This window comes from Siphateles boraxobius, unplaced genomic scaffold (assembly GCF_051911475.1).
Source record: "Siphateles boraxobius isolate OS27281-9 unplaced genomic scaffold, OSU_SipBor_1 25, whole genome shotgun sequence".
Taxonomy (NCBI): Eukaryota; Metazoa; Chordata; class Actinopteri; order Cypriniformes; family Leuciscidae; genus Siphateles; species Siphateles boraxobius.
The window spans coordinates 27,699,860-27,721,185 of record NW_027508866.1 but is presented as its reverse complement, the minus strand read 5'-3'; the positions used below and the strand labels follow the sequence as shown (position 1 = coordinate 27,721,185).

The window sequence follows — 21,326 nt, the reverse complement described above, 5'->3', positions numbered from 1 at the left end:
ACTGCGCTAGTATCAGCCAGTCGTCGAGATAGTTGAGAACGCGAACGCCCTGCTCTCTCATGGGAGCGAGGGCTGCCTCCGTAACTTTCGTAAAGACACGGGGTGACAGGGCCAGCCCGAAGGGTAAGACTTTGTACTGATACGCCTGACCCTCGAACGCGAAACGCAGGAATGGCCTGTGTCGCGGCAGGATGGAGACATGAAAGTACGCGTCCTTCAGGTCGATCGCTGCAAACCAATCCTGGGGACGGACACATTGGAAGATGCGTTTCTGCGTCAGCATTCTGAACGGGAGCTTGTGAAGGGCCCGATTCAGGACTCGCAGGTCCAGGATTGGTCGTAACCCACCCCCTTTCTTGGGTATAATGAAGTACGGGCTGTAAAAGCCGGCCTTCATATCGGCTACCGACACCGGCTCTATCGCGTCCTTCGCCAGCAGGACCGCGATCTCCGCGCGCATGACAGGAGCAGATTCGCTCGACACTGAAGTGTGGCGAATGCCACTGTACCTGGGCGGACTCCGGCGGAACTGAATCGTGTAGCCGAGCCTGATGGTACGGAGGAGCCAGCCGGACGGGTTGGAGAGCACTTTCCAGGCCTCGACGAACCGAACCAGGGGGACCAAGGGTAACACAGGCATACCCGGGGTGGGGCAGCGCGGTGGAGGGCAGGTACCCGGCTCGGAAGGCCCGTGGGCGGCCCGAAGCGGGGTCTGAGTGAGCCGTGCTGCACTTACCTGTCTCCACGGGGCAACAGAGGACGGAAGAGAAGGCGGATGACCGGGTCCTCGACCGCCTCGTGTTGCGGGCTGGCGAACAAGAGGGGGCTGGGGGGAGCAAGGCTGTTCCACAGGGTCGCGAGCCGCCAGCCTCGCCCTCTTGGGACCCAGGGACGGAGAAATTCGCTCTTCTGACAATTGGGGTACCACTGGACTCCGGAGAACCAATGGTGGAACGGTAACCATCTGAAGAGCTAGTCCCCCCATCCCTGGGTGGCCTGTCTCAGGAACGTTTCTGACACTCGCCCCCTGGCTGGGCGGTGACTGAGACAGACCGGGCGGCCTGCCTGCTGCTGGTTCTACGCTGGGGCCTGGGTGAAGGCTGTTGCGGAGACCCCGCGGAACCGGAGGCAGCGGCAGGGGGGCGCCCTCGGCGACGAACGGGCGGAGGGACTATCTCCGGCGGCAGGGTGGAGGCAACAGCGGGCCGCCGGGATAGGGTGTGTCGGGGAGCCTCCGTCCGAACCTGGGTGGCAGAGAACTGTTGGGCGCAGCTCTCCGCCACGTCGCCGAACAACCCAACCTGGGAAATTGGGGAGTCCAGGAACCGAACCTTGTCCGCATCCGCCATCTCAACCAGGCTGAGCCAACGATGGCGTTCCTGGACCACCAAAGTGGACATCGCTAGACCGACCGCACACGCCGCGACACCCGTACCCCGGAGGGCGAGGTCAGTGGCGGTGCGGAGCTCACTCACGAGCGCCCGGTCCAAACTACCCTCGTGCATGTCCATGAGTGCTTTGGCCTGGTAGACCTGCAACAACGCCAAGGCATGCAAAGAGGAAGCGGCTTGCCCGCAAGCTCTGTAAGCTCTGACCGCCAATCCTGACGCGAACTCACAGGCCCGCGAGGGGAAACAAGGATCCCCCACCCAGGATGCAGCGGCCGTTGGACATAAAAGAGTCGCAACAGACCGCTCCACTGGAGGGACAGCCTCATAACCCTTCACCGCTCCTCCGACAAGGGTAGTGAGGGAGGAAGAACTACTCAAGTCGTTTTCAGCAGTAAAAGGTGCCGTCCACGACCAAGTAAGCTCTTCATGCACTTCGGGAAAGAAGGGCACTGGGGCGGCGGGCTGAGAACCAGCACGGCCCGCCCCGAGATACCAATCATCCAACCGAGACTGAACAGGACACGGTGGAGGGTTCCACTCGAGCCCGACAGCCTCGGCGGCCCGTTTCAGCATAGCTGATAATTCTGGATCCGGCTCGGGCAACATTGAACTCCCGGAGGGAGACAACGCAGCCGAGTCGTCATCTCCAGACATCAGCTCACCCTCCGATGCTGCAATCGACATCCTGTCCCCCAGGGGAGCCCCGAGTGGAACCGCTGGCCCACCCATTACAGATGGACCAGCAGATAACACCGGAGGCTCCAATGGTAGCAGTGGAAGGGAGGGGTGAGGAGCCCACAGGGAATGGTTACCGGGCGGGACATCCAACACTACCCTCCGGTCACCCATCCCATGCAGCACCCGGGGGTGGGGCATGGCAATGGGGACTCGCTCTCCGCGGACGAAGGCGAGTCTCGCCCTCAACACTGCGACAGTCATGTTCCCACAGTGAAAACATGAGCTGTCCACAAAAGCTGCCTCAGCGTGCTGTAAGCCCAAACACGTGATACAACAATTGTGACCATCAGAGAGAGACAGGGAACGACCGCACCCAGAAACGCACGGGCGGAATGACATCTTGAAAAAGACGCAAACGCACCCGTGTTGCTCTTTTAGGAAGTGAAAACCTCTCACCAGTGCCGGAGCACACAGGGGAATGACCGCGGCAACACTGACACAGGAATGGTGCACCCTGTGCCAGTGAAGCACTCACTTTCTCGCCCTCAACCGACCGTCAGACAAACAAACACAAACAGAAATTTGGTTGCTGTGAAAACAGCAGTTGAGAGCTTGAAGCTCGCGATCACCGCTGCACTCGCGCTGTAACCACCGACACCAGGAGAGACTTCCCAAAGAAGCGCCGACACACTCGCTCGTTGTACAACAACACTCTTCAGATCCAGACATGAAGCTCGGCTCCGAAGCGAAAGGCAAATGGTGCGTGCATCCACTTCCGTATTTATACCCGCGCTGCGGGGCGGAGTGTGAGATGCAAATCTCGCACGCCAATGTGTATTGGCTCGTTCAATAATACTCGAAGACGATAGGCTCCCTAGCGTGATCCCATTTCATTTCAGTCGCGTCGACTACGTCCGACGTTATCGACTGAAAGGGAACAAACGTTCTAATAACGTTACTGGAAATTCGATTGTTCATAACTTCGAGAGAATCTTGCAGAACGTTCTGAAAATAATTCCTGTTAGCTTGGATAATAAAAATGTGTGGGGAAAGATGGCTGAAATGTTTGACAGCTTACGTACCTCATGGGGCCTGTAAATTGTACGAATACATTTATAGTCGGTTAGTTATTTTTAAAAAATGTATTTGATTGATTTAATTCAATAACAATGTATTTCTACATCTTTTAAATTTCTAGATTAAAATTCAATGAGGACATTCTTGTTTAAATATCCAGAGGATGTGATATATGTGAAATATATTATTTTGTGCTGTATATTGGTCTCATACACTGCATTAGCTTTAAGATTTGATCAAATAGATGACTCCGAATTCTGCATGATTGACTACAGTCAACTACAGTCATACTAATGATTTGCATTACTTAACAGATGAACTGCTTATTAAAATGACAACTATCAGACAACTCAGACAACTATGCTGCTGATTTTTCCTTCAGCGACTGCACGTCACATATATTATTGATCAAATCTCTGCTGGCCGATGCTGTATTTTCCACATGTGTATGTGTTTTCTGTGCCAGAAGTGCAGCTCTGTGTGTGTGTGTGCAGCATGTGATGGCGAGCACTGGGGTCCGCACTGCCGGAGCCGCTGTCAGTGCCAGAACGAGGCACTGTGTAACCCTATCAGCGGAGCCTGCCTCTGTACGCCAGGACACCGTGGCTGGCGCTGCGAGGACCTCTGTGAGCGCCACACCTATGGCAACGGCTGCCAGCAGAAGTGCCTCTGCCAGAACAACGCTACATGCCACCACATCACAGGAGAGTGTGTGTGCAGCCCAGGATACACTGGAGCATTGTGAGTTCACCTTCGACAGCCGTCATGTGTTTGTACTCCTGTAGCTCAGACAGATGATTGTGGCGCTAGCAACACCAAGCTCATGGGTTTGAATCCCAGGGAATGCATGAACTTGGATAAAAGCGTGATAATAATGCATGAATGTAAATGTGTTGCATGAATGTAAATGTGTTTGGTGTGTGTGTGTGCAGCTGCGAGGACTTGTGCCCTCCAGGGAAGCATGGGCGGCAGTGCGAAGAGCGCTGCCCCTGTCAGAACGGTGGCGTGTGTCATCATGTGACTGGAGAGTGTTCCTGCCCGGCCGGCTGGATGGTATGCCTGCAACACTCAATATTAACTGACATCTAGTAGTAAAGATAAATATTTGTGATTCATCAGGCCCTACTATAAGGATCTAAGTGCATTGTCTAAAGTGCACTTAGGGCGTGTCCGAATCCACTTTTGCTAGTTTAACGACAGGGAAAATGGTCGGCACTCCTGACGCATGGTCTAGAAGGGTTGTCCCTATTCTCTTAATGAGTAATGGGTGTATTTTAGGGCGTAACGTGCAATGAACCAATCAGAGTCTCATCTCCCATTTCCTTTAAATGCCAGTTGCGCTCGCCCCATTGCGGATTCGCTATTTACATACGGAATTTGCACGCCAAAATACTGAACACTACTCTAGCGAGGAAACGGATCTGCTCGTGCGCGAGGTTAAAGTACGCAAGCAGACCATCTACAGGACAAAGTGTGCTATAGGCGCACATTACTAACACGCTCTTTAAATAACAAAAATATACTGCGCCATTGACTTTAGACCAGGTTTCAGTTGGTCAATGACGCAGTCTATTTCAGTTCCTCAAAATAACAACACGGCAACAATGCGCCTGAACACACACCTGGTTTTCAGACCAGCAGCCCATGGGCGCACAAATGGGACGCAAATGCATTTGCTATTTAAACAACATGGCGCAGGACTTGAAAATGATAACTGCGTCGGGCTGAAGCTAGCCAAAAACACTCGCGCCTGGTTCTGCATTGCACCAGGTGTATAATAGGGTCCATTATGTTTGGACTTTGACAGAATTATTATATTATTTGTTCAATTAAATTATGTTCTCTGTTTTAGTGTCATTTGAATATTAGTTTTAAAGTTTCCTGTCTACTGTAATTGTTGCACGCTGATTGTTTCGGGACACTGTGTTGGCAGTGATGTGTTGATTTTGTTTTCAGGGAGCAGTGTGTGGACAGCCGTGTCCGGCGGGACGCTTTGGGAAAAACTGCTTGCAGGAGTGTCAGTGTCATAACGGAGGAAGCTGTACTCCGTCCACAGGACAGTGTGTGTGTAGTGCGGGATACACAGGAGAGAGGTCAGTACATGCACCGCAACATCAAGCTTTACCGCTGGAGAGGAGTACAACACCATGCTGTGAATTTACAAGCTCCTGAAAAGAGCCAACAGAGCTTAAATGATTGAATTTCACATGCATGAAAACGAGGCTGCGAGGGATAAACTTACAGCCTATACAATGATACTATTGCATCACATGCAATTTTCAAAACTCACAACTTTCAAGTTTTGCAGAACAATTGCCATTTTTTCAAACACCAGTACAATCCACTGAACACACTATAATCCTCCTGTTCCTTACAGCCTCGGTTTCACTCCTGACTAAGATCTGTGAGACTCTTGCGCTATATTCAGTCCTTCTGAAGTCACGTGATAAGGTATTGTGAGGAACAGAGCCAAGCTGAAACATGTCGTCAGAGGATGCTGTCACTGAATAACAGCTCCTGAATTAGCGTTGGCACTGCTGTAAACTCAGCATATCAAGTTATGAGGAAACTAAAGAGGTGAAACTGCAGTCTCAGGGCTCTGGAAAACATAATGTCTGTTTGTAGACCAGCAGCATCCTCTTACATGATCAAGGCTATGGAGAAGCTAGTTTACTGACCCATGGTTTGGACTGTTTCTACACTTCAATTACAGCACATAGTCATTCAGAGGTTCTCAGAGAATTCTGCAGTTGCAGGTTGTATGCTCCGCCAGCTTTCCTACCCAAAAGCTGGTGGGCAGAAAAACAGCCAGTCTTGTTGTGTGCTGGACACTGGGATTTACAGCTGGAGAAGCTGGTCAGGAAAGCTGGTGCAGTCATTGGGATTGGCCTGGACACTATAGGTTAAGGTGGAAAGAAGAATGACATCTAAACTACTGCCTGTCATGGGCAGCTCAAGCAAAATTGCGATAATGTTTCTAATGCAAAGCCATCGTATGACTTCATAAGTTTGATGAGAAAAACACAAAGCTCATTGACTCATGCTTTATTGGACTCAAATGCTGGTTATTCTGAGATGCATCATACAGACCTGAGGTCTTAACCCTGCTTCTCTGGACACACTGCCATGCAGAGTTCAGCTCCAGTGCTCATCAAACTACCAGCTAAACAACGCAGGTGTGCTGAAGCAGGATGGAGAACAGGACAGGACAGTGAGTCCCAGGTTTGAAGACCTCGGATATAGACGGGGTGATCGAACCGTTCCTGGAGTTGCTCAGCACTGCACACTATGGGTGTTTTCTTTATTTGCTTCAGGAACAGTTTGAAAACCCTTGGTATAGATCAGGGTTTCTTAAATTGTGAAATGTGTGGGAACCTCTGTTCCTCAGGAGAGGAACAGAGTAGGGCTTTATATCCCGGTGACAGGTGTCAATCAATGGAGATTATGCTATATCACGCTGAGTTACTCATTGGCGCTGCTCTGCTGGCGACATGGAGGAGAGCTCTTGCTGCATTTTTATTTTGTTTGTTCGTATGTTATGGCGTCTGTTATGTCCCTCTCTTATATTTTGTATCGGCGGACTCTGTGTGCAAATTTGCTGGATACCACTTGCGTTGTGAACTGTATGCTGCGAGTGTGCAAAGTGAATCGGAGGAGAATGGCACCACTGGCACTGGCATGGCTAATCCTGTTTGGTCAAATCATTCAGGGCTCCGCTAACGGGATAACCAGCGGCAGTGGCCTTCTAATATATAGTCGGACAGAGCTGCTGGGATTGCCGGATAGCGGAGTGCTACCGTCACCTGATCTGCTACACGAGGTGCCCGGGGAGCTTTGACAACATCATGGCCCGGGCCTTCGTCGAGGCAGGAAGGCCAGGAAACGGGGTAGGAGAGGCGGCCTTAGACAGCGCCTTAAAGGTGTGTATGTATATTAAGGACAGCTGGTGTCGTAACTTTACAGTGAGAGACAAAATATGCAACCCCAACCTGGAGCTGTTATGTGTATACCTTGCGGCCATATTATCTTCCTAGAGAATTTACCAATATATTTGTGTGCGTTGTGTACGTCCCCCCAAGTGGGAACGCTAGCATGGCAGCTAAGGCAATTACAGACTGCGTCCATCGCCATCTACAGAACAAACCTGAAGCTCCCATGCTGATACTGGGCGATTTTAACCACTGTAGCTTGGATAAAACTTTACCTGGATTTCATCAATATGTTAAATGTAACACTAGAAACAACAGAATACTTGATAAATGCTATGGCAATATCAAGGATGCCTATACAGCTAGAGCCAGACCCCCTTTGAATAATTCTGATCATAATGTTATCCAGCTGCTACCCACATATTGCACAGTTTTTAAGTCCATTAAACCGAAAATCCAGTCTGTGAAAGTATGGTCTAGTGATAAAACAGAGGAGCTGAAGGGGCGCTTCCTCTGTACAGACTGGAATATCTTTTTAAAGGATGCAGACATTGATAGTGCTACTGAATCAATCACCACATACATTTATTTCTGTATTGACTCTGTTATACCCCAGAAAACAGTTAAACGGTATCCTAATAACAAACCCCATATCACAAGGGGCATTAAGGAATGTATTTACAGGAAGAAACTAGCTTTCAGAACTGGGAACAAAGCAGAAGTCTGAGCTGCACAAAAAGACCTTAATCTGCAAATGAGAGCAGCTCTGCAGCAGTACAAGGAGCGGGCAGAAAAAGAGCTGTCAGACTCAAACACAAAGACACTTTGGGACTCTATCAGAAAAATGACTAATATGGACATTAAAAAGAAGCCCCTGTTTGCTCACAATGAAATTGCAAAGGCAAATGAATTGAATACTTTTTATATGCGTTTTAATTCAGATAATATTAGGGATACTAATATGTATACTAATGATTGTGTCAGCTAAGAGCCAAACCAATATATAGTCAAATTCTCTGATGATACTGTCCTTCTCAGTTTGCTTAATAAAGAAAGCAACATGAATATCCACCAAGTTGCTGTGGACAAGTTTGTCATCTGGTGTGATTCACATCAACTTTAGATTAACACACGAAAAACTCTGGAAATGTTGGTTGACCCCAAATTAGTTGGAGATCAGAGCCCCGTGGTCATTCATGGTCATGATATCAGGCAGGTGACATCTTTTAACTACCTTGGGGTGTTTATTGATAATGACCTGAGTTGGCGCACACATCAGCGCCTCTATTTTTTACGTAGACTTAGAGTGTTTGGGGTCTGTAAAAATATTATGTTAATCTTTTATAGAGCAACAATAGAGTCCATTCTTCGATATGGTATCACCAGTTGGTTTGGAAACTGGACAGTCATATCAAAAACTCAGATTTTTAATTTGGTCAAGACGGCAGGCAAAATTATGGGTACATCGCCACCCCTCAACCCGCAGGAGCTTTTTGACCAGACAACAATTAGGCAGGCTAAAAACATTATATCTGATAATACTCATGCATTGTTTACAGAGTTTGAGTTACTGGACTCAGGGAAGAGGTACAGGGTTCCTCTGTGCAAATATAATAGGTATAAGCGCTCATTTGTTCCTCTTTCAATTAAGCTCATAAATGATCAGCTATGAACATATGACTATGAATTTATTAATGTATTGTATATCCATGATTAAATTGTTATGTATGATCATGTTAGGATATTAATTTTGCATAAGCAGATTTTAGAAAAAGGTGATTTGCAATTTATACAGCTCTTCGGGTAGCTTGAATATTCTATTTACTTTTCTGTTTTTTAATTGTTTTTAATTCTGTATAGCCGTACTGTATATCTGTGATTTAATGTTATGCATGGACATGACATGATATCACTTTTACATAAGCAGAATTTAGGAATTGGTGATTTGCTATTTTGCACAGCTCTCTGAGTAGCTTAATGTTTTATGTACTTTTTGTCTTTAACTGTTATAAACCTATACCTGTGCTTTGTCTTTGTTGAAATCTTCATGTAGCAATCTCTTTATCCAAAACTAATTTCTCCTTGGGGAGACAAATAAAGATACTCTGACTTTGACTTTGATATGGTTTATATCATGGTATGTAAATGTATCCATACAGTGCAGGACTGCTTGAAGTTATTGACAAGTTAGAGCGATATTGTGCTTGAATGGTCAAATGCACACACTTGTGTGTCAAAACGCCAGTCTTGTGAGTATTCACGTAAACACAGTCGATTGAGAGAAAATTTTATGTGAAACTGTGTCAGTTTGTTGGATCCCTGCAGTATCTCTTTAAAGTGACAGCAGCCTAATAAACTGCTGCTGTCTGTCAATAATTATAAACAACAAAAAACTGAATAACATTTGTAGCATATTCATACCATGAAGACTGCTGCTTTTTATTTTATAGTTGATGACTTTATATAATTTCTGAAGTATTTATTATTTGAATTGATCTCCCTGAAAAATTTTAACATTGTTTTATTTGTGTTTTGTTCTATTGTGTTTATTAGTCCTATTGGTTGTAAATTACTTCTTACTTTATTACTTATTGTTTCCTTGTGTAACATATATTCTGTCATTGTTGTCTTAGTTTCTCTTTCAGGGACTTTAGTCTGTTTCTGTTTTGTATCCTTTGTTCTAGTTCCCGCCAGTCTTTAGTTTCTATGGTAACTGATATGATTAATCATCCTGATCCGCTGTTTGTCATTTATTAACCTTGTCTTCCTGAGTATTTAGTTCCTGTGTTTTCAGTTCTGTTTGTCGGTTGTCGTTAACGCATGGTCTGGTTCGGTTATGGTTATCTTTCTTTTAATAAAGTCTTCCTGAAACCTTCTTTACTGCAATAGTTGCTTGGGAACATTTTATATTTATATGTTTTCTGTGATATGGAAATTCAGGGGTTGATTTTAATGACCAGGTGTTGTGATTACGCATGAAGATGATCAGAGGTGGAGGGCTGTAAGATTACATTGATGCATCACATGATGCAGGCTGCATGATGCATTCCCTTCAGTGTCAGAACAACAGTTAATCACACGCATGTAGAACCAGTTTCTGCTGGCGTTTTGTCCAGCGGCAGCAGCAGCAGTGCAGCTGTAATTACAGTATGAGTGAGCATGCAGCATGTATTTAAATGGCAGAAATAGAAACGCAAGTGAATTTTTATGACTTAATAAGAGCTTTGGCTTCAACAGATGTCACTGTTACCTCCGGTTTACCCTGATTTCACCACACCCTACCGGCTGCAGAATAATCGCTTAACAGCCGCAGGGAGGAGCCCACCAGTGTGTGCGTGTGTGAGTGAGTGTGTGTGTGTGTGTGTGTGTGTGTGTGTGTGTGTGTGTGTATGTGTGTGTGTGTGTGTGTGTGTGTTTAACTGAGTGGTTAAGAGTCAAAGAGGGTGCGAGTGTCTGTATGAAGAAGGTTATTTGTGGGATGCTGAACAGAAAGATAGACTGGCTGTTTTCAAATTGTTACAATGGTTGAGATATGCATGTCCTCGTCCTTCTATCACTAGATTCTGCTCTATAGGGACTGATAGATGCTTAATTACGAGCAAAGACCATATGATAAAGACACAAACAACACAAAACAGCTGTTACATTCTTTGCATAGTTTTTATATAGTTATATAGTTTTAAACTTCTCTAATCACATTTGTGAAGTGAAAGTAGAATGTAGCTGCAAGTGAGTTGCATTTCTACAAGAATAGATCAATAGAAATGTTTGGTAACACTTAATAATGTTTAGTGTAATAAAGTACTTACAAATCATTTGCAAACTAATAGTTTATGGTAATTAATAAATTATAAACTGTAGTTAATAAATGAATAGGCTATACAAATAGTGAGTTCTTTCATTGTCACTGTAGTTAACAAAGTGTTATTGTTTAATGAACTAAATAATGCTTTGTTAACAACTTATTAACTGCAAATAGTTCTCACTTTAGATTAGATCATGGAAAACGAACACACACACACTGGGTTTTCATTCATTATAGGGACTTTGCAATTTTATACAGTACAAACTGTATATTTTTTCTCTAAACCTACCCCTAATTCTTACTGATGTATTTTAACCTGATCTTATGAGTATTTGTATTTAATTCATATTGACAGCATTATTTATTGTATTATTTTAGGTGGTTGTGTATTGCTTTAGGAATAGGCTTAATGTATTTGTAAACATTTTAATAAACTATTAATAATAATGCAATTAATGTCTAATAAAGTTTGGTTTAAAGCACTTAATGTAATGGTCCGTGATCTAATCTAAAGCGAGAACTACTGTATTTGCAGATAATAAGTTGTTAACAAAGTATTATTTAACTCTTTACAAATGAGCTCATTAAACAATAACACTTTGTTAATTATGGCAAAATGAAAGAAGAACTCGCTATATGTATATAGTCTATTAATGTATTAACTACAGTTTATAATGTATTAATTAACTATTTGCAAATGGTTTTTAAATACTTTATTACACTATACTTATTATAAAGTGTTACCAAATGTTATTTTGCATTTATTGATTCCTTAGCTTTTTTCAAGAAGTCTTTTCAAACCTTAACAAACTGTTCACACATTGGCTATAAAAATGCAATTAATACATGAACATTCTTACATATAGTACCTAACATGTGACCTTCAGAAACAAACAAAAGAAATGTTCTTGTGCTGTGTGCTATGATATTTGCTAGCTATAAGGCCATTATTCGATAGCCATATTTATCACTGATCTTTAACTTTTTCAACATTCACCCAAGAATCCTTTTGAACAGGGTTCTTGCATGATTTGTAAGTCTGTCAGTGTTCAGCATCAAACTACTGTGACTGATGTGTGTGTTTGTGTGTTGGCAGGTGTCAGGACCAGTGCCCGGTCGGCATGTATGGCGTGGGCTGCGGTCAGACGTGTGTGTGTGTGAATGGTGCGCAGTGCTATCACGTGAGCGGAGCCTGTGTGTGTGAGCAGGGATACACCGGTGAGAGATGTGAGGAGCGAGTCTGTGCCGATGGTCTCTACGGCCTCAGGTGTGAAGAGAAGTGCCCCTGTCACGCCAATAACACACGCAGGTGAGACACACACCCTGTCACGCCAATAACACACGCAGGTGAGACACACACCCTGTCACGCCGATAACACACGCAGGTGAGACACACACCCTGTCACGCCAATAACACACGCAGGTGAGACACACACCCTGTCATGCCATTAACACACGCAGGTGAGACACACACCCTGTCACGCCAATAACACACACAGGTGAGACACACACCCTGTCACGCCAATAAAACACACAGGTGAGACACACCCTGTCACGCCAGTAACACACACAGGTGAGACACACCCTTTCACACCAATAACACACACAGGTGAGACTTTATATACATTTTCTCATTACAGTTTTACTACTGTCTCATCACAGTCTCATTACTGTCTCATTACAGTCTCAGTACTGTCTCATCACAGTCTCATTACAGTCTCATTACAAGTCAAGTCAAGTCTCCTTCATTTATAAAGCGCTTTCAACAGTATAGATTGTTTCAAAGCAGCTTTACAATGATAATAGAAATTACCGTAACAGATTGTTTAGGCTTTACCACAGCTCTAGGACAAAGTTATTGTCCAGCTGATAGTCCTGATTGATTCACTTCCGTTGCGAAGATCATTAGTTATTAACTTAGGGGCCGCTAACACGACACCGTTCTAACAGAAAAACCCCTAACGCGCTCCGGCCGCCCACCAGTACAAAACAGTGCCTGGTGTCTCGAGAACGCACTCCCTGAAATAGGTTCGAGGTTGAAAACGATTATCCGTTTTCTCTGCACAAACCTAAAAAATGCAGACCCGCGAAAACGCAGACAGTGCGCGCACATCCGCGCATCATTTGTTCAGTTGATAGGTATGCTCGTTTGAATATATATGTGCGCAGGCGTGTAGTCCTTCTTCATAAATCAACCCTCTACAAACTACTTGTCTGGCCTTAAAAGTGTATAATACAGAATTTTCTGTCGCGTCTGCGTAGCCACGCGAACCGGAATTATCCCGACGACGTTTTATCTGTACAGAGGTAAAGGGAAGGAGGCCTTCACAAGGGAGAGACTAGTTGACACTTCAGGACTGCATTTTCGTTGTGTCCAGGCGCAGGTCCTTCCTCAGATCTGGATACGGCCTAGATCCGGCTGACTTCGGTAAACCTCGGGATAAACAGAGAGACTAATTTTAGCGTAGACGCCATCCTTCATATGATGTACCAAGTACATCAGGATTTATGGGAAGTGTTCCCGGTCCCGGCTGATCTAAACTATGCAGCCTAACATGGAATTATAGAAGTCTATAAATGTGTTACGTGTATGCTAAGCCAACGGATGTGTTTTTAGTCTAGATTAATGTGAGCATGAAACACAGATTTAATTTTGGAAACGTGAAAACGGGGTGTACTCTCCTGTACGCTGGAGGTAAACTAAGGCGGACTGCCACCGGACTAATGATCTTGGTGACAGAGAACGGGCCAATAAATTTGGGAGCAAGCTTATTAGAGACGGAACGGAGAGTAATGTTCTTAGTAGAAAGCCACACTTTTTGACCAACGACGTATATGGGAGGCTTTGACCGGTGGCGATCGGCCTTAGCCTTGGTGCACGCCCCCACTTGGAGTAAAGTCTCGCGGGCTCTAGTCCAAGTGCTGTGACACCTCTGGATTAAGGCGTGGGCGGAGGGAACCGCGACCTCGGATTCCAGACTGGGAAAAATAGGTGGCTGGTAACCTAAACTACATTCAAACGGAGATAGGCCCGTAGCCGACACTGGTAACGTGTTGTGGGCGTACTCCACCATGGAAAGTTGTTGGCTCCATGAGGAAGGATTCTTGGAAACTAAACATCGCAACACCCTTTCCAGATCTTGGTTGGCTCTCTCTCAGTTTGTCCATTGCTCTGGGGATGAAACCCTGAGGATAAACTAACCGTCGCTCCCAGTAATATACAAAATTCTTGCCAAAATTTGGACACAAACTGGGGTCCTCTGTCAGAGACCACGTACATCAGGAGGCCATGTAAACAAAAGACGCGGTCAATGACTGTCAACGCTGTCTCCTTAGCTGAGGGTAATTTGGAGAAGGGAATAAAATGAGCTGCCTTCGAGAACCGGTCCACCACGGTCAAAACGACTGTGTTACCCTGGGAGGGTGGTAGGGCGGTAATGAAATCGAGAGCGATATGGGACCAGGGTCTCAAAGGGACTGGCAGCGGTTGAAGGAGCCCATCTGGGGGTCAATTGGAAGTTTTACCAGTGGCACAAACCGAGCAAGCCAAAACAAAACTGTGAATGTCACGAGCCATAAGTGGCCACCAGAATCGTTGCTTGACTAGAAATTTAGTACGATAAACTCCTGGATGACGAGCCATGTTGGAGCAATGACCCCACTGAATGACGTCAGACCTTAATCCCTCCGGCAGGAATAAGCGATTCGGTGGGCAACCGGGCGGAGGCGTTACCCCTTCTAAGGCCGTCTTGACTTTCGATTCGACCTCCCATACGAGTGTGGAGACAAATAGACTCTCCGGTAAAATGCACTCGGGAGTAGACGGGCGTTCGGAAGGATCAAAAATGCGAGATAAAGAGTGGGGTTTGATGTTTTTGGACCCAGGGCGGTACGAGAGAGAAAAATCAAAACGACCGAAAAAAAGTGCCCACCGAGCCTGCCTGGAGTTCAATCTTTTGGCAGTTCTGATGTACTCTAAATTCTTGTGATCAGTCCAGACTATAAAGGGTACCCCCGAGCCCTCTAACCAATGACGCCATTCCTCCAATGCTAACTTGACTGCCAACAACTCCCTGTCACCAATGTTGTAATTGCGTTCAGCTGAGGACAAGCGATGATAAAAAAAACGCGGAAGGATGCATCCTGTCGTCTGTGGGAGAACGCTGGGACAGGACTGCGCCTACCCCCACCTCTGACACATCGACCTCCACCAAGAACTGCCGTGATTAATCAGGGGCAACGAGGATGGGAGCTGAAACAAAGCGGCTCTTGAGTTTGGCAAATACAGCCTCGGCTGTATCTGACCACCTGAACGGAGTACTGGGGAGGTCAAGGCAGTCAGAGGTGCTGCTAGTTGGCTGAAATTACGAATAAAACGTTGATAGAAATTGGCAAACCCTAGAAACCTCTGTAGGGCCTTACGGGAATCTGGACTTGGCCATTCTACCACAGCCTTAACCTTCTAAGGGTCCACACGCATTCCCTCAGACGAGATGATGTATCCTAGGAAAGGAACAGACTGTGCATGACGGAAGTCGGCCAGCACCCTAGCGGCCTCTCTCCCCGCGACGACACGATCGAACACTCGTCTCATCTCTGCGGAGAGTGTCGGGAACGAGGCACAGCAGGGATCTTGATTCTCACACACCGCCGCCCCCCATAGCGCTGCTTTACCGGTTAGTAAAGTTAACACAAACGCCACCTTAGTCTGCTCATTTTTAAATGTTCTGGGTTGTAGAGCAAAATGCATGGCACATCTGGTCAGGAATGCTCTACAGTATGCAGACTCACCCGCGTAGCTCTCTGGAACAGGTAGGCGTGGTTCGATGTGAGTAGGATTCTCTGGCTGAATGAAGGGAACGGCTGGTGTGGGTGGCGCAGCGGGAGCCCGAAGAAGGAATCTGCTGGGTCAGCTCGGACACCTGCGTCACCAAAGCTTGTACCGCACGACCCGTGTCATTCAAATTCCTCTCCTGCGAGTCCATTCTTATCATACTGTGTTGAACAAAGCCCTCCATACTGGTCGATGAAGTACCCGCTGCTTCCATGGTAGGGTCAGATCGTTCTGTCATGACTCAACGGATCACAGGAAGCAATAGCAGGTAAATAACTCTTTATTAAATGAAGAGGGCGTGGAAATGGTGACACAGGGACGTCGATGGTCAGCGTGGTGAATCCCAAGGGGTGCGGTGAAGACAGATGAAGAACAATCCACAAGCGGTGATAATTCACAACCGACGATAATCCACAATCAAGACGAACTTAATAGGAACACACGACGAGATACTCATGAACACAAGACTGGAACACCGACACATCCAACAATGATCTGACAATGGCGATGAGAAAACTGTGAGCATTTATAGTGAAATGAGATCGGCTGCAGCTGCTTTTATTGCAAAGGAGCAACTGTGTCTAAAGTGCTGGAAGAGAGAGAGTTAAAAGTTTCTGTCGCAATATCGAGTTCTTCTAAGCTATCTGGGATGCTGAGATGATGAAACTGATCAGGAAGATTATTAATAAAGTGTCTTTAGTGGCAGAAGTGATAGGCCTAACATATTTGTAACAGAGTCGGCTTTGCAACCTTGGCTAAACTAAAAGTTTACACGAAACTAGATAATGATCTGAGATGTCATCGCTCTGCTATATAATTTCAACGGCATCAACATTGATTTCATGTGATAATATTAGATCTAGAGTATGATTATGACAATGAGTAGGTCCTGACACGTGTTGTCTAACTCCAATAGAGATAAGAATGTCTTTAAATGCCAATCCCAATGCATCTTTTTCGTTATCTACATGTATATTAAAATCACCAACAATTAGGACTTCATCTGCAGCATGTACAAACTCTGATAGAAAGTCAGCAAATTCTTTGATAAAGTCTGTATGGTGCCCTGGTGGCCTTTATACAGTAGCCAGCACAAATCTCAAATGCGATTTATCAATTACACTAGACATTGTTACATTAGGCACCAACACTTCAAATAATTATATTTGAAACTAGACTTCTTAGTAATTCTGAAAATATTACTATAAATTACAACATACCCCCCCCCCATCCCAGTCTCATTACTTTCTCATTACAGTCTCATTACTGTCTCATTACAGTCACACTACAGTCTCATTAATGTCTCAACCCTGTCTCATTACAGTCTCATTACAGTCTCATTAATGTCTCAACACTGTCTCATTATAGTCTCATTACAGTCTCATTATTACAGTCTCATTACAGTCACATTACAGTCTCATTACAGTCTTATTACTGTCTCATTACAGTCTCATTACTGCCACATTACAGTCTCATTATTAGTCTCATTTCTGTCTCATTATTAGTCGCATTATTACAGTCTCATTACAGTCACATTACTGTCTCATTACAGTCACATTACTGTCTCATTACAGTCTCATTACTATCTCATTACAGTCTCATTATTACAGTCTAATTAGTGTCTCATTATTACAGTCTAATTAGTGTCTCATTATTAGTCTCATTATTACAGTCTCATTACTGTCTCATTACAGTCACATTACTGTCTCATTACAGTCACATTACTGTCTCATTACAGTCTCATTACTGTCTCATTAGAGTCTCATCACTATCATTACAGTCTAATTACAGTTTCATCAGTCTCATTACTGTCACATTACTGTCTCATTACAGTCTCATTACTGTCTCATTACAGTCACACTACATTCTCATTTACTGTCTCATTACAGTCTCATTATTACAGTCTCATTACAGACTCATTATTACAGTCTCATTACTGTCTCATTATTACAGTCTCATTACTGTCTCATTACAGTCTAATTACTGTCTCATTATTACAGTCTCATTACAGTCTCATTATTACAGTCTCATTACAGTGGACACTTCATAGTCATTAACTCCAGCCTCTGGTGAGGGCTTTTTCTTATGGTGGTTGGCTTAGAAGACTAATGACAAATCAACATCATTTAAAAAAAGGAACAATATGATCTAATATTAATATAAACTACTTAAACCACAGTATAGTCACTTCACTTCCATTATAAGATAACTGGCTTAATATCTAAATGTAAGTAATTAGATGTTCAAAAACATATTTTATTGATCTTCATTACAGTAAAACCCTACCACCTCCTGACTTTATGGTTCCCAAAGGAACTGCAGTGGGTTTGTGAGTTGATGAAAAGTGTAGTGGATTTTTCCCTAAAAAAAACAATCCTAGAATAACTTATACTCCAGCGCGCCTATACATTGACGTTAGCTGAGTTCACACTTCCACGAGTCTACAGTCGACTACAGCTTCAGCGACTCTACAATCGACTACAGCATCTGTCTAATCCTATACTTATATTTATATTTTATATTTATTCATTTAGCTGACGCTTTTATCCAAAGCGACTTACAATTGCTATATTTCAGAGGTTGCAAGCCTTGTGATTGGTGTCTCACAGTGGATTCGAACCCGGGTCTCTCACACCAAAGGCATCTGTCTTATCCACTGCCCTATCACCACCCCCACTATACTTCAGCGAGTCTACAGTCGACTACAGCATCAGTCTAATCCTATACTCCAGCGAGTCTACAGTCGACTACAGCCGAGTTTACATTGTATCAATTCTAACTTGTTTTCTAACTTACCCTAAACTAGCCTGCTGCGCAGCAGTAATATCAGACAGACTCCAGCAAATGTCCTTTAAATGCTTTTAATTACGGCCAGGAGAGTTCTCGAGCAATACTCAGAGAATCTCCGAAGTAAAAACTGGTGGATCTCAGACAAATTCCATTGAGAATCCCCCAGTAAAAACTAATACAACAGTTTTTATACAATGGGAAGTTATGTCAAATAACATTAATATGATTGGTTCTTCATAATGCAAACCTTTGTTACTAGGTAAAGCAAACTTTGTTTTATTGATTACTTCATTGTTAATCTCAAGGTTCTAACTTAGTCATCTGTCTAGTTTCATTTCCCATATTTGTTATTTATACACACAGTCAGGGGTTTGACACACATACATTCATCTAAAGTACAGGATGTCTTAGTACATTGTATCAGAGATTTAGCAGGTTAAATAAGGTCAAATGTTAAAACATGGTTAGTTTAATATTATGTTTAAAATTTCTATGACAAAAATAAACTATTAATTAAATCATGAAAATGTAAAATTACAAATGAATGAATCAGGCTTCACAATTTATTAAAATATAATTGAAATAACATTATAACTTAGTGTGATTATCAGATCACACAAGGTTGCGATACATTAATTACAGTATCCCCGTGATCAGCTCATTCTTCATGTTTTGGAGGAGCTCGGTTCACAATAAATGCAGTAAAATATTTTACAAATGTAATAATTTACAATAGTCTTCATTTTTTATAACTAGAGTTAAATAATAATAATTATATAAAGCAATTAAAGAATTAAAGACAACTCTGTGAATGTGATGTAAGTTAAAAACTTTAAAAAGTCTAAAAAGGGTTTGAGTCCACTTAAAAGTAAAGCTACAAAGAGCAATGCAAGGACTATTTTTGATCGTTTTCACTCTTTTCAGTTTGATCTTGTAAATATCTTGTGAACATTTGATTCTTGTACAGACTGAACCCAAATGTTAACACCCTTAAAAAGCAACTAAAACTAGTGGGAGCAGAGTGTGGCGTCTTTGTTTCAGCAACAGCAATATGAGACATTTTCATATTGTTGTAAACCTCTTCCTTCTTCGGTGTAGAAAAACTCAGAAGCGAAAACCAGGAGACTTATTTAAGCAGGATTCTTTATTTGCTGTAGTCTGCTTCGTCCAAAATCTCACCCAAGTCAAGTCAAGTCTAACCCTACATTTCCCCCTTTGAGAGTTCTAAATAACTCTCACAAAATACAAATTTAGACACTTAAAAGTTAATTCTTGTAACCTGTGATCATTACAGGCACATGCTTCTGTGTTGCTTTTTCTGCAATTGCATGCTGACACAGAAACAAACATGCAATTTTAGGGTCTGAGAAGTTCTTAAGGGTAATAGTCTTTTCTGTTTGAAATGTCTACGGTTACGTATGTAACCCTCGTTCCCTGAGTAGGGAACGGAGACGTTACGTCGGATGACGACGAATGGGGTTTCGCTTAGAAAGCCTATCAACTTCGAGTATTACAAAACGAGCCAATGGCAAGGAAATGCCATGGGTCTGCGGAATTTGCATGGCGTAACTCCGCCCCACCTCGTGGGTATAAAAGGAGGAAGCCGGCAGCAAGCAGATATGTTTCTTCGCTGAGGAGCCAAGACTGAGCTCAGGCGATCCCCGCGGTACAGCGGAAAGTGGCAGGCAGACGTAACGTCTCCGTTCCCTACTCAGGGAACGAGGGTTACATACGTAACCGTAGACGTTCCCTTTCGTTGTCACTCCGAGTTACGTCGGATGACGACGAATGGGGTTACCAGTCTAATCACGCCACCTTCTCAGCTGTCTTCCAGTGCCCTGCGTAAATCGAGATCCCTGTCAGCCTGGACAAAGGACTCCATATAACACAGGAATACCAAGGTACACTGGGAAGCATATCCCAAGCTTAGGGGAAGTATGCAATTAATGCCAGCCCGGAAGGGGGGGGACTTAGAGAATACACATATGACCCGAAGGAAGCATATGGAAAACACTGGGGTGTCCAACCGCAGGTGGAATATTTCAACCCCAGGGGTGGCAAGGTGGCTTGCCAAGGGAAAGACACACGCTCAGAGAGGCTTACAGTGGAAATACACATGCGGGGGTCGCTCAGAGGAGGGACCATGCACACGGGAGGCACCTAGCCGACGCACAGGCAATAGACACTGGCGCCGACGTCAGGAGTGCTGGAGGAGCTCAGGGCTTTCGGAGAAGCTCACCTGAGGAAAATATCGCAAGTATCCAGTCCGTGGAGTGGAATGGCGAGCAAGCGAAGACACCTGAGCGGGTCCGGTACTAGCTGGTTGAAGCGAGTACACGAGAGGACACAGGCTCCACTCGGAGATTATAGAATCTGGCGAATGTGTTAGGTGTCGCCCAGCCTGCAGCTCTGCAGATGTCTGTTAGCGAGGCGCCATGCGCTAGAGCCCAAGAGGACGCCACACTCCGGGTGGAGTGGGCAGTCACACCAAGGGGGCACGGTCGACCTTGCTGCTGGTAAGCCAAAGCAATGGTGTCCACTATCCAGTGAGACAACCTTTGCTTGGAGAGAGCCTTTCCCTTCAGCTACCCACCATAACAGACAAAGAGCTGGTCTGAGGTCCTGAAACACTGCGTTCTGTCTACATAGGCGCGGAGAGCGCGTACTGGACAGAGCAGTGCCAAGGCTGGGTCTGCCTCCTCCGAGGGCAGCGCTTGCAGGTTCACCACCTGGTCCCGAAAGGGAGTGGTAGGAACCTTGGGCACATATCCAGGCCGGGGTCTCAGGATCACGTGAGAGGAAGCCGGCCCAAATTCCAGGCA

At 44.7% G+C, this 21,326-nt stretch overlaps 1 protein-coding gene across 2 annotated transcripts in view; it reads left to right on the top strand.

Annotated features, from left to right (window-relative positions):
• The window catches only part of megf10 (multiple EGF-like-domains 10), a 155,372-nt gene that overhangs the window by 67,956 nt on the left and 66,090 nt on the right, over positions 1-21,326 (top strand). For both annotated transcript variants that reach the window (XM_077243439.1, XM_077243438.1), the window contains exons 6-9: positions 3,641-3,887; positions 4,079-4,199; positions 5,103-5,239; positions 11,977-12,189. In XM_077243439.1, the coding sequence (XP_077099554.1) occupies positions 3,641-3,887; positions 4,079-4,199; positions 5,103-5,239; positions 11,977-12,189 (718 nt within the window). The remainder of the gene's footprint in view (positions 1-3,640; positions 3,888-4,078; positions 4,200-5,102; positions 5,240-11,976; positions 12,190-21,326) is intronic.